The 13425-nt window shown below is 48.4% G+C and overlaps 4 protein-coding genes across 4 annotated transcripts; 1 reads left to right on the top strand and 3 right to left on the bottom strand.

The window, feature by feature from the left end:
* Window positions 1-163: 163 nt before the first annotated feature.
* BC939DRAFT_462303 (Spc98 family-domain-containing protein) lies at window positions 164-4602 on the bottom strand. Its single transcript, XM_051557115.1, has 10 exons — window positions 4437-4602; window positions 3385-4344; window positions 3061-3304; window positions 2873-2980; window positions 2575-2794; window positions 2293-2497; window positions 1793-2212; window positions 1515-1709; window positions 1193-1420; window positions 164-1095 (listed from the first exon to the last, which is right to left on the bottom strand). Exons 1-10 carry the CDS (start codon window positions 4566-4568, stop codon window positions 232-234), a joined length of 3576 nt encoding a protein of 1191 aa, XP_051408603.1. The 5' UTR covers window positions 4569-4602; the 3' UTR covers window positions 164-231.
* BC939DRAFT_462301 (cytosolic Fe-S cluster assembly factor nubp2) lies at window positions 4603-6319 on the bottom strand. The gene is made up of 5 exons (XM_051557114.1): window positions 5711-6319; window positions 5505-5614; window positions 5333-5404; window positions 5039-5232; window positions 4603-4917 (listed from the first exon to the last, which is right to left on the bottom strand). Exons 1-5 carry the CDS (start codon window positions 5932-5934, stop codon window positions 4714-4716), a joined length of 804 nt encoding a protein of 267 aa, XP_051408602.1. The 5' UTR covers window positions 5935-6319; the 3' UTR covers window positions 4603-4713.
* Window positions 6320-7256: 937 nt separating this feature from the next.
* Window positions 7257-7686, bottom strand: BC939DRAFT_287691 (uncharacterized protein; the record flags this gene model as incomplete). The annotated part of the gene is made up of 1 exon (XM_051551265.1): window positions 7257-7686. A coding segment is annotated over one exon (381 nt), but the record flags the coding sequence as incomplete, so codon positions are not given.
* A 2114-nt stretch (window positions 7687-9800) lies between these two features.
* Window positions 9801-12793, top strand: BC939DRAFT_462297 (Pre-mRNA splicing factor PRP21 like protein-domain-containing protein). Its single transcript, XM_051557113.1, has 6 exons — window positions 9801-10056; window positions 10167-10337; window positions 10441-10567; window positions 10667-10980; window positions 11077-11610; window positions 11721-12793. Exons 1-6 carry the CDS (start codon window positions 9810-9812, stop codon window positions 12731-12733), a joined length of 2406 nt encoding a protein of 801 aa, XP_051408600.1. The 5' UTR covers window positions 9801-9809; the 3' UTR covers window positions 12734-12793.
* Window positions 12794-13425: the final 632 nt, after the last annotated feature.

Below are 13425 nucleotides of genomic sequence, written 5' to 3'. Positions count from 1 at the left end.
TGAGAGTCCGAAGATGGAGCAGAAGATTAGCAGGGCGGTTTAGTAAACACAGCTCAGACGCGACGGTGTATAGAACGCGTCCTGTGATTGTTTTGAATTCGTGAACACAGTCCCGGCAATTTATCGATTCAGGAACGGGCGAAGCATGACCATGTTGTGTTACATTTCAGGGTAGACGTTTATTACTATTTAAAGGGCTGCAATGAGAGCGATGAGATTTTAACAAAGGGATTATGACGAAAGGGCAAGGATTAGGCCGTCCAGATAGCTCGAGTCACCTTCACCCTGTCGCAAGTCTGCAACATCCCCACTCCGGGTGGCATATCCTCGAGCCGCATTCGAGCTGACCACGACCCTCAGGCTCTTGGCTAAAAATTCTCTGCTTCGGTTGAACTCGTGCTCAATTTCCTGTAATTGTTGTTTAAACGAACTTTGATGATTCCAGTTCTTCCGACTTGACGGTTTATGGTCCTGTGGATGATACATCTGATACGTCAAGCCTGGCTGCGCTAATCCAGAAAACTCTGTGCCGACCTTGGGTCTCTTGACGCGACTAGTTCCCTCTCCAGCATCCATTTCTATGTCCTCATCGTTGTCCAAATAATCGGCATCGCCTTCATCGCCAAAGAAAATGTGTGGAGGACTCATCTTTCTCTTGTCGGCTCCACCGACAGATTTCTCTTCGTCTCCATCGTGTTGTTGATCCAAGAATTCACTATCGGAATCTGTGCTTATCCCCTCGTCGCCCCCATGAAAATTGCTGCGCCACGATGGAGCGCTCTGCATCGTATTGAAACTCACTCTCCGCCCGCTCCGACCTACGTGACCTTGAGTAGGCAATGGTATACTTTGTAGTCCCCCCGGCTGTCGGAACTCCAGCTCTTGCTCGTGGATAAACGCCGAGAACAGCGCCGAGAACTTGAGAGCGAGGTTCAACATCGTTACAAGAGACCGATATAGGGGTATCGTCCGCTCCTTCAAAAAACAGCGTTCGTAGCACAGATTAATGAACCGCTGTGATAACTTGATGATATCGTCAAGATCGCATTGTTCTTCAATCTCGGCTTGGAATTTCTGGATCTGTACATCCAAAACCTAAATATGTTTCAGGAATGGTTCAAGAACACCTTAGGTTAGGTCCAAAACCACCCAGCATCTACATTGCCGATATTAAACATTTGCTCCCGCTTACAGTCATCATGAAATAGCTCCAGAGATCATTCATTGCGCTTAAGAATCGCAGCCTCAATTTCCAAAACAAGCCAAGTTCAGAGCTTGGCCGTGGCCTCGACTTGAGGAATGAAGGCAGCTCCATCGCATGCTTTGCGATCTTAACCTGCAGCAGCAAGCAAGAGATGCGGTTATACATATACTTTACGTTTTCTGATGAATAAACCACACCCCCTAGCGGCCATGGAAGCTGAAAGAAGAAACCGCACTTGTTAGCTGAGCTACTCCGCGGATCATAAGGATAGCCAAAAGTTCTATTTCAGCATCAAGCTTTGCGAGCGTACCAGATATTCGAATTCGATGTTGTCTAGTATCTGGACTTTGAGGCCAGGCAAGTGTGTCTGAGATGTCTTTTGTCTGTGCTGATCATTCACCCGGATTTTCACAAACTTAGCGTGGCTCCAGTTCCCGAGCGATGCAATGTTACTGAATGTAGATCCTAACACATAAGAGTCATACCATGGTCTTTTCCGTTCCATCTATATATGGGAAATGCAATCCAGACAGCATGTTATTCATAGATCAAATCGTGCACCCGTACACTGAGAATGAAGAAGCCTACCTTGCTGAAAATAGTTGCGCTAAACGTGTGCATCACTTCGCCCTGCATCATGAAATAAAACTCGGTCATGCCTTTCAGATGCCATAACAATCGCGACTGCGTAAATAGCATGGACTTAAGCAAAGAATTGGCCGCCAAGTACTGTTCCTCGATAGATTTAGCGAGTTCAAACTCCATTCTCCACTTGAACCCGACAGTTGCGCTGTAATTGGTTGGATCCGGCGCTTCGACTATCGAATGTATCGAGGACGGCGTCGATGACAGCGGGTATTGATGCGATAATATAATTTCGTATCTGGGAAAGTTTCTCTGGAAATAGTTTTCCAGCCTTGAAGTGCCTGGGCCAATCGACGCGCGCTTTTGAAATATTTTGCAAAAAACGCTTGATGCGAATGATTCTATTTGGGGTAATGGAACAACCTAGAAATGAAAATAGGGTTAAGCAAACACGCTATACAAAGTACCAGAAAGAAGAAACACTGAATGCAATGTCAAGGTACCTCTGTAGCCAATAGCGCCTGGGTAATCCGAACGGCTTTTCCGGTGTATATTATTTGTTTAAGAGACACTTCCGTCAAGAAACAAGGCGATATTTGCAGCGTTGATGCGCTGTTGCTGCCGTCGCCAGCATGATCCACGATTTCTGTACGGATATGATAGCCATCAGACCAGAATGCGCTGGAAAAGAGGTCGATATTTGAAGTTCTATATGTTGAGAGAGAAAGACACATTAGTGTCTGATATTGAAAGCATGGCCAAGATAGGATCATGGGCTGACTTACGCCTGTATCAGGAACTCAGATTCAGAGTCGAGCGGCAGTCCAGACAGCCAAAACTCGACGTTGAGTAGAAATGGCCGGATGCTCCGTTCAAGTAACCGAAGGAATGGCCTAGAGTTGCTCGAATCACCGCTCAGCTCTAGCTCGCAAACACTCATATATAGGCTGGACAAGATGTCGGTTGCATAGACGCAGGCCAGCTCGGTGTTATTGGGCTTTGCCTCTAAAAAGTTTCAAGCGAAGTTATCGGCGTCAAGTTTTTGTTCGGTCAGGGTGCTAAATGCATAGTAAAGCCGCTTACCATAAAATCGACGTTCATTCAAAAAGGTCAAAATCACATGCACTATCTCCAGTTTTCCTGACAAAGTCGCCTGCAACTCGATTAAGGACGCCATACGCTGCTCATATCCTATTCGAGTGAAACAATACAATACAGCTCAGTGTCTAACTCAACTCTCACAGTATTCATACTGGTGATTATGTGGTTACCTTTCTTAAAGCGCTGGTAATGCTTCTGCGTCTCAGCCAGAAATACCCTGAGACTGAGCAACTCTGAGTGAATAGCCGATGCAAAAGTTTGGACGACATTTCCGTAATCTTCTGCTGGTGCGGAGCAAATTTTGTCGACTGCAGACTGCAGTTCAAGTATCTCGCCGGCACTACCCAAGAATGGCTGAAGAGTTGACTCCAAGGCGCCCGGTGACAAGTGCGATACAGTTACTTTTGTAGAGTACTACGGTCAAAGAAGTGCAAGTTAATTTCATGTCATTCGGATAGGCCAGTAGCAGCAAGTCGCATGAATCTTAATCTTACAGTCGCTATGCCGTCCTTAAAAGTGAAGATAATGGTAGGAAGTCCTTGAAGTAATAGAAAGATCTCGTTAATGATGTCGATTTCGTCCATTACAGGAGTGCTAAGCGCAAGCACATAATCCTTGCAGTTATAAAGGGCCGAATTTAAATCTGAAGAGCGCTGAATGTCGAATCCTTCCTCTAAGCTTGACGCCCCAGAACTCCTCTCCTTCGAAAAGATCTTGTCGTCATGCCAGTACTGATGTTGCTGTAGTATCCTCAGAGACATATGAGATGGTGCTTTTGTGCCAGGTCGCTGCATCCAAAGATTCAGTCCGCTAAGTGGTTTACTGCTTGACAGATTGCTGTCCTTTGCTGAGTCACTGCTGCCCTCTTGACTTGTCTGAGGCTTCTTGGCGTCGGGCGCGGCGCGTGGGTTGATATCCATATCTTCGAAATCGCTCCCGCCGTTGTCCTGGTCACCGTCGTCGGCTCCAACGTCCCAGTGCTTTCCTACCAACGGATCTTCTTTGAGGATGGCCTTCCAGAGCTCTCTGTCCAGGTCTTCCTGGCTCTTCACGCCCTCTTTTGGCTCCTTCAACGCCGCTGGCACTGTGTACACATTCTCGCCCCTTCGAAGAGCAGTTGGTGACTCTGATAACTCGAGTAGCATCAAAAGTACAGACGACATGACGTTCTGAGCGCCTTCCTCCCGGTCCATTTCACTAGTTGCTGCAATCATCCTAGCTGCATCTCCTCCGCCGAATGAACGAGCGAACCGCCTCAGCTGACGAAGATACGTCCTGAGTGCCTCTGCCTTGCTGTCCTGACCTTTCATCGAAAATTTCTCTGCCAACCCCGTCAGTCGCATGTTGATAGTCTCATGATCGATAGCCTTGTTGCGGACTCCCCCTATGCCGTTGACGTCGAAGAGGTGGAGGCCGACATATGCGGAGCAGGTATCAAAGTATTTGTCTCCTGGCTGCCAGATCAAATGAACCAACGTTAGCGGCCATTCATTGGTTTATGGTCGAACAGCATTGTCACCAAGAACATTTTGCAAAATGCCATTACTTGGAATCCTGTAAGGCGGCTAATGAGCTCTCTCGCGGAATCTGGCAGCGCCGCGCGTTGTCTCCTCGACATGGACATTGAGCGACTGATGTTTCCTGAATCTCCAGAATTGAGCGAGATGTTGCGGAGCATGCCTGCTTCTAGGAACAATTTCAGGCTTAAATGACCGTCAATGCTCAACTTGTTCATTTGAGAAGATCGTTGTATTTTACAATTGAAGGCGCTATGTATCTATACCATGCGGCTACGACTAGGCGTTCCTGTTTGCTCTATTCCTCTATTGCGATCGAGTGGCATGCTCCTCGACTCTTTCAGTGATCTTCTCGAACACAGGGAACAAGGACGATGTTGGGAACTGCTTTACGAGGTCGGTATCCATTGCTGTCAAGGTCGGATCGATTGGGACTCTGCCTAGGAAGTTAAGTCCAAATTCTTCCGACATGGCCTCTCCCCCTCCAGCCGAAAACAAGTTATTGCATTCCTGTATATTGTCAAGCGGATATCCGGTATGCATTTTTCAAAAAGAGGGCCATGTAAGTGACTAGACCATATAGAAAACCATGAAGGTAAAACGAGAAATCCAGAGGGATGGCTGCACTTACAGAGCAATGAGGACAAATAAAGCCGCTCATGTTCTCAACCAGTCCGAGAATGGGGATGCCGACCTGTCGACAGAAGCTAACCTGCTTGCGCACATCTGACAGAGCCACTGCCTGCGGTGTTGTTACGAGAATGACGCCGTCTGGGTTGTATGCCTTGAGATGTTCTACAATGGAGATGTTTTCATCCGAAGTGCCTAGTTCAAATTCGGTTGATGCGCAGCGTCAGATAATGAATCGGCCGGAGCCATGGCATTTGAAATCACAAACAACTGAAAACTTTAGGCGATGAATTACCTGGTGGTGTGTCAATAATAAGGTAGTCTAGTTCTCCCCAGCAAGTATCTGTCAAGAACTGGCGGATCATAGCTACAGCGAGAGAAAAGAAAAGAGGAAGTAAGTTTCATGCTGATGCCTGATTGTTCCAAAATGGCTGGAGAATAGAGGTATAGTCTATAATGTGCCATACCTGTCTTCTTGGGTCCACGCCAGACTACGGAGTCATCCTTGTTCTCGAGCATGAATCCGATCGACATGCAACACAACTGCTTCTTTTCGTCCGCATATACTGGCACCCATCTAGATCGATAAGAACAAGAATGATCGTCAAGCCAATGTCCAGATCTCGATCAATGCACACTCTGTTAAAGAACAATATCTCGGGCCAAGACATACCCTGCAGATGACTGATGAATACCCCTGCCGTCGAGACCAAGCATACGGGGGATCGAGGGTCCACAAAGATCGATATCGAGCACACCGACGGTCTTTCCTCTGGCGATGAGCGACAGGGCCAGCTGGGTAGTGACGGACGATTTGCCCACGCCGCCCTTGCCGGACATGACGAGGATGATATGTTTGACCTTGTCGAGCTGAGGTGGTTGTTGCATGCTAGCCATGATGTGAATGAAGAAGTGAGTAGGTGTAGAATGCAAAACAGAATGAATAAAGGAACAGAATGTATTATTCAGCTGAAGTAGGAGATAAACTTTAATTTCGAGAGATCATGACTGTTCTCTGTCATTGGTAGGCGCATCCGGTGGCCATGTCTGTGTGCGCGCCCTGATTACCGTTTTCACCAAGGCCAGGGTAGTCCATCCAGTACCTTGTGCCAAATCAATGGCAATAGAGTATTTTCGATTCCTGGCCATGCGTGTGGTATAATGTTAAGGATATTTACTACTGGCTAGCTTCTTTACTCTGGGTCCGTCCTGTATGTCGTAGCTATATGTCCAACTTATACATATTTGCTTCTGTTAAACGTTGCAAACGAGAAGACTTGGGTGGAGAAAGAGTATTACTGGAGTTGAAATAAAGTCTTCGTGCACTTTGATCACGGGTCGAATCTTCCTGGATCTACTCCTGTCGAAAATAGACGCGCTCTGCGACGCAGCCGTTTCCGATAGATGCGGCTTGATGCTCGACTGAAACCTCTCCAGGGCGGAGTGAAATCCTAGTGATGCGCGACAGTAGACCCTCCATCGTCCTCTCAGCATCTATGCCGATGAAATCGACTGCCTTTTTAGTTTTGATCAGCTCTATCAGGCTGCAAATAGATACCAACTTTTCGGTCCAAGCTGGTTGATATTGGAGCGTTTCAATAGCTCAGACACTGTGGAAAGGTGAATCTATGGAAGGGTCAAACGGCTGACTACAAGGAGGACTGACCGAACCTTGGGGTAATTGTGCGAAAGGCAGAGAATAGAGAAGATGATAGGCTGGGGGAAGATTTTGAAAAACATGCTGGTAGCGACGGTAAAGCTGATGTTAATGGAGAACTAGCAATGGATTATGCCCATTCAGCTCTGCTGACTACGGTGCGGATGAGAGGGGTAGTAAGAAGCGCTTATCTGTTGGGGAGATAAAGAGGAAGATACCCTGAGCCGTATTGCAAGCGATGAATGCCATTATCATATCTGATCAACCGCAGCGGCTGCAACTGCTGGGCATGATCGTGCTGGCTGGAAATGCGTCATGAAAGGGCCCTGGAACGCGGGGTATGAACGTCGTGTGGAAGCAACTTTATTTGATTTTAGGTAATTGAATCGAGCTCCCACCTTCCAATCTGGGAATACCAGTGAGGGGCTACAAAAACTGCCCTGGCTAGTGTTTTCGTTTAAGCACTGCGTCGCGTCTGCCTACGATAGAGATTGGCTATAAAAACGCTGAATGTCAATCCTCCTCTCGCTCTCTCTCTTCTCTTCTTTTCTTCCTTCCATTCACACACCAAATAACACGCCCTCTTACCTCCTCTTTGCCAATCCACCCAATCAAGCCAACCATGACCAACACCACCGAAATCGAGCCCGTTGTCGAGCAGAAGCACCAGGACCCCAAGGCCTTTGTCGATCTTGCTCTCGAGACCGCTGACCACCCGTACCCTCCTCAGCCCATTCCCGCCGGAGGCTCTCACTCTGCCGCCCAAGCGGGCGTTGCCACCATCGGTGTTCCCCATTACGACGCCAAGCACCACCATGAGGGCGAGCACAAGCACCATGAGGGCGAACATGCGCATGAGCACCACGAGCACCCGGACGCGTTCCACGCCTATGGCGACAAGCTGGTCGGACACAGCGAGAACGCTGCCGCTCCCATTCATAACCGTCCCGTCGCCTAATCGACGAGTCGCTTGTAGTCGAGAACAATGTTATCCCAATTTGTAAATAATAAAGAAAAGAGTATGATGATGCCTTCCTTTCTCTATATTTTGCCGTGTCCTTGGCCTCTGTGAGCTTACGGTTGCTGAGCAGTGTTCTGCCTGTCTACCTCCTCGTTCTCCACTCTTTTTTTACGTACTGTACAAGTATCATGAACAACGGGGTAACTGAGAATGTGAAAGGGCGGAGCGGGCTCACGACAAGTTTAGAGGGATGAGCCATGTATATAAAGTATGTAATGATCAACGTTGTCAAGAAGAGCAAAACGCAGGGCGTGGACACTGTTTTGTTGTTTTTCACACGCGTCGATAGTGTGGACGAATCAGCGATCACTACTCTTTCTCATTCAGGAAAAGAAATGGGACCATACCATTGATTGAGCCTTTGTGTTCCTTGTACCCCTTTCTCAAATGAGGTGAATGACAGTCAATAGCATAGACTGTTCATGAGCAAAGGAGGCTGTCGTGTTGCCAGATCGTTGCGCTCTCAACAACTTAAAGTTACTCTTTGGTCAGGTTCTTCCAGCTTAGCCGGAATCCTATCTACATATCTGGGTACTGCGCTTGCTCGGTCTGTAAAGTCGCCAGAGGTAACGAATATTGCGCGTATGCTTGCACACAAGACGAATCCAAGGACTAGAGAAAAACGTGCTCATCGCATGAGGGAATAACACGCGACACTATGTTCACTGTTTGCCTTGGATATTTGTGTCCTTTTTCCGACCGACATCCACCCATCTGCGCTGTCAACAAACGGTTTTACCTTGGGCGAGCAACATTCACCAGATACAAGGACCACATGCAGTCTAGGCCTCTGCAGCTGTACGTTTTCGATGCGCTGAAATGCATACCCATACACGTCGATCACGATCACGCCGTGTGGAAGCTGCCTGGCCAATTACCTTCCACTATCGTCTTCTCACCAATCGAGAAAACAATCCGAGTAGTCTAAGTATGGCAGAATTTGAACTGGATGGCCGCGAGGAGCGTTGGCTTTTCTCCACATATCTCACAGCCATTCTAAAGTATGAGTATGCTATCAATAACCTTCGAATCCATATTGACGGCGCTGGTCCTTTTAGTTCTTTCGGGTATAATCTACTACATATATTTGAGGATGTGCGCCGTTCTGGGTCTCGCTCTCGGCCAAGCCTATGTAGTCGAGACCAGCGTATTGCTATTAAAGAATGATGATTCCGGCAGTACGACAATGGCGCCTGGAGGCAAGGATGCTGATGTCGATATGAGCAGCTCTTTCGAAGACACAACCCCTATTCCCGTTCCTTCCACCTATTACAATTTCGCAGTAAAGCAGAAGGCTGTGTACCAGCCCACGTTCAAGCACAGAAGATGGATGGAAGAGCAAAAAAAAAAGCATTGTACCAGGCGACGGAATATAATCCATCAGCAACATTGAGACTAAGCTGCCACCACTGCGCGGTGAGGGAGCCAGCTTTGCGAACTATGCTACGGAGCTTGAGAGGGTAGAGGGGCAGCTGAATGAGTTTTACAACGGCAACAACCGGTTCAAGAAGCATAAATAGGACGCGAAAGGGGTCATAGATGCGGAGTGTAGACTCATAACGGATCGCCTATTCAAGTGGGTCGAAGGATTGACCGGCGGAAAGAAAGAGGAAACCAACAAGGTTGTGATTGGGATTGGTCTGGGCAAGCTTCCGACCAAGACGAGACTCTTCTTTTTACCTAAGTCCTTTCAGTCGTACTTTGTTCAGAAAGTAAGAGCATTATCACTTGAGAATCGAAGTTATGTAAGACCGTTTTATGTTTTTATTACTTTGTCTTGATGTTTCTAGGCCAGGTCCCTAGGCTATACTTCCCGATGTGCAGGTCTGCGGCACTTTCATGCACTGCCATTTACTTCATCAACAGCGACCGCTCTATCTTCAGCCAGTATATAAGGACGGGCACTACCCTTGGATGCAAGATGCAAGACCACACACAGAAGCCGGGGGCAGCAGCAGCGGCAGTAGCAGTAGCACAGAGGGGCAAGCGAGCAGCCTCACCCTTGGAAAGGATGAAAACTCCTGGCGCCAAGCGACTATAGACTATGTAGATTTGTATGTGTGTCAGCACACTCTGCAGTACTTTCTTGCAAAGATGCGTTCTGTGACGTATTTGAGCCTGAATTGTTTGAACAACGACTTCAGCTGTTCACCACCTTCAGCTGTTCACCTTCAGCTGTTCACCTTCACGATGTCGATCGCACCTCCACCATTGCCATCTGCCATCAGCGGCTTTGGGGTACAGAATGGAACCGAGGACAAACTATCAGCACAGGACACTGATGCAACTATGGAGGATGTCGCATCTGTAGGCATCATTTACCCACCTCCTTATATTCGAGGTACAGCAAGCAACAACCCTGATCAGCAAGGTCGCAAGGAGAGCAGGATTAGCATGTAACATTCGAATAGAGACTAACATGTTTTCGTTCTCTATTGCGTATTGGATTAGAAATCGCCGACAAGACGGCCGCTTATGTGTCAGGGAGCAATTCGGGAGCATTGCTGGAGGAGCGTCTTCGACAGAGCGAAAAGAACAACGCCAAATTTTGTTTCTTGAACCCAACGGATCCATACCACGCTTACTATGCATTTAAAATCAAGGAGGCCAAGTCTGGGAAAGGTGTGTATTTGAAATCCAAATACTTCAGTATTGTTGCTCGACTGCCATGGGCTAGATCCTAGTGTACTAACGGACTTGTTATTGCTCATTGTATTTCCCTTAGCACCCAAGGCAGCGGAGATCAAGGCTGAAGTGGAGGCCAAGGTGGAGGAGGCGATCAAGCCACCCCCAGAGGAACCCCCAGCGTTCGAGTTCATGACACCCATGCCTTCTGTTTCTGCTCAAGATTTGTAAGTGCTTTCTCATTAGATTCCATTTATTGATAAAAAAAGGTGATATTAAGTGCTCAAGATGCTAACAACTCTTCTTTCTTTCAAAACATCAAACAGAGACGTCTTAAAACTGACTGCACAGTTTGTCGCTAGAAATGAGAGACAATTCATGGTGTCATTAGCTCAGCGCGAGGCTCGCAACTACCAGTTTGATTTTCTCCGACCCAACCACAGTCTGTTCAATTACTTTTCAAAACTCGTGGAGCAGTACTCTAAGATTATGGTCCCATCTTCCGACATGCTGGAGCAAATCGAATCGAGAGCCGCCAATAAATACGCCGTGCAAGATATTGTTATGAGACGAGTCGAATACACAGCTTACCAGCAAGAGCTCCGGAAGAAGAGGGACGAAAAAGAAGACGCTGAGAGACGTAAGAACCAATTTGGAACGTGCCTAAGGAATATGTGGAACTATTGGGAATGCACCGTGCTAATCACCATCCCTCTCTTTTTTCGTTGTCATTCAGAGGCGTTCCTGAGCATTAACTGGCAGGATTTCGTGGTGGTACAGACGATTGAGTTCACAGAGGCTGATGACGCTGTAGAGTTACCGTTGCCCAAGAGTTTGAAGGAGCTGGAGACCATGTCATTGACACAGAAGCGCATGATGCAAGTCTTGGCTGAGACAGAGGCTGCACCGGATATGCCGCAGGACATTGAAATCGACAACGATGATGTGGACATGGAAGATTCGGACGACGAGCAGGAGTACGCTGCACCACAGGCCCGCGAGGAGGTGGCGAATGTGAAGGAAGTCGTCATGACAGCACCTCAACTTACAGCGCCAATGAAAATCAAGGAGGACTATGTTCCAAAGGCATTTAAGGGTCGTACCGGCGCTGCGTTGGAGGAGGCAACCCAGACTTGTCCTCGCTGCGGTGAGCAGGTCAAACTATCAGAGATGGATGAGCACGTCCGCGTGGAGCTGTTAGATCCCCGCTGGAAGGAGCTGCGCGAGCAAGCGGAAGCCAAGACCAAGGCCAGTAACATGGTCAGCGATGGTAATGTGATGATATATCCTTTCAATGATTTTGGGAGTAGTGAGGTCTCAATGTACTTGAAGCTAATATTTGTGCAATATTGCTGACTTCGTGTTGATTTACTTGTATAGGTACGGATGTCGCAAGAAACTTGAGCATGCTCAAGGCTCATCGCACAGACATTTTCAACGAAGAAGAGCAAACCACGAATGCAGAGGAGGAAAGAAAGCGGCAGATCGAGAAGGAAATGAACGTCTGGGACGGTCAAACGGCGACTGTGGCGCTTACGGCGCAAAGAAATGCTGCCGCTGCCGCCGCTGCAGCTGGTACAAGCGGTCCAGGATATGGTCTGGATGTGCCAAGGCCACCAGAGTCCAATATCGGGCCGCAGTTTGGTCAACCTACCGCACAGCCTCCTCTTTACCGCCAAGCAGGAACATACAATCAGACATTCCGTGTACAGCCCGGAGGACCACCACCAATCCCGCCGCCTGGCATGATCCCACCACCAGGCATGTCTGGAATCCCTCCGCCTCAGTTTGGACAGCAGCTTCCGCCTGGTATGCCTGGTGCTCCTGGGTTCTATCCCAATGCCCCCGGTGTGGGAGCAGCTCCAGGACTGGCACTACCGCCTGCTTCAGCCAACCTGCCTCCGCGGCCAACACCTATTCCAACTGCAGCATCATCAGCGCCTGTTCCAGGCGTCATGCCGGCACAAGCACCCCCTACTGGACGCCATCCCGAGGACGATGTTTCCATGTCGGACAGAGATCCGAAGCGTTTCAAATCCGAACACAACTCACCACTACCGCAGCCGCCTGCTTTTGCCGGGTCTTCTGCAAACGCCATACCGATGACTTCAGGATCTAGTTGGATTACGCTGGAGATTCAATTTGCAGATGCGGATGAGATTAAGCCAGAGTGGAACAGGGACAAGGTGCCGAGTGTAACAGTCGAGAACCTTGTGAATGGCACGATGATCTCGACCGTAAAGGACAGGATTTTCGCAGCAACAGGATTCCCTGTGGGCAAGCAAAAGCTGATCCTAAGCGACGGCACAGTTACCAAGAATCAGGCCACACTTGGAGAGTATGGGTTCAGGATCGGCCAGCGTGGTGAATTGCGTCTTGCAGTCAAGAAGTAATAATAGTAGCGACTTTAATGGAATAAAATGTAAAACTTTATGGAGCATGAATCCTGTAAGTTGTTCTACCAAACCGCAAAGTTGTTGTCTTTGAGGTCTTTCGGCTCACAGTGAACTCACAAATGATCTTGACCATCTTGCTGCCCCTGTTCCTTTCTTCCTGTGCTTGGCATTTGTCTTCGAAGCCGTGATCGACGCTTTGTATTCCTGGTCGATAGAGGAATTGGATCGCGTACCATCCAACTGAGGATGTTAAAGGACGACAGGGCAAGGGTTGACTGCAAACCAAGAGAGTTGGTACGGTTCCCTCGTGGCGACTTCATGTGACAGTGTGCAACTCGGCCGAGAAATGGATTCCCCCTCTATCACACTTTACCTCGCCCACAGCTCCACCCGCCTCGTATTTTTAAGAATAGGGCGTTTCTTCTCTTTCTCACTTCTCCTCCCTCTCCTCTCTCTCTCTCTCTCTCTCTCTCTCTCTCTCTCTCTCTCTCTCTCTCTCTCTCTCTCTCTCTCTCTCTCTCTCTCTCTCTCTCTCTTTCCCTCCCCACTCTTCCCTCGCCCGAAACTCATCTCGGTACATTCGCTCGGACAGGACTCGCATAAAACTCAATCGCCATGCCACCCTCGACCATGAACAAGATTCTCCTGCGCATGCCACCGCCCGTGGTGCAGCACGCCGCCAACTTCAT

The sequence above is a fragment of the Gamsiella multidivaricata genome (assembly GCF_025024155.1).
Source record: "Gamsiella multidivaricata strain RSA 2152 chromosome Unknown BC939scaffold_71, whole genome shotgun sequence".
In the NCBI taxonomy this organism is placed as follows: Eukaryota; Fungi; Mortierellomycota; class Mortierellomycetes; order Mortierellales; family Mortierellaceae; genus Gamsiella; species Gamsiella multidivaricata.
The sequence above is the reverse complement of the archived record's forward strand: the minus strand, read 5'-3'. Positions and strand labels throughout refer to the sequence as shown.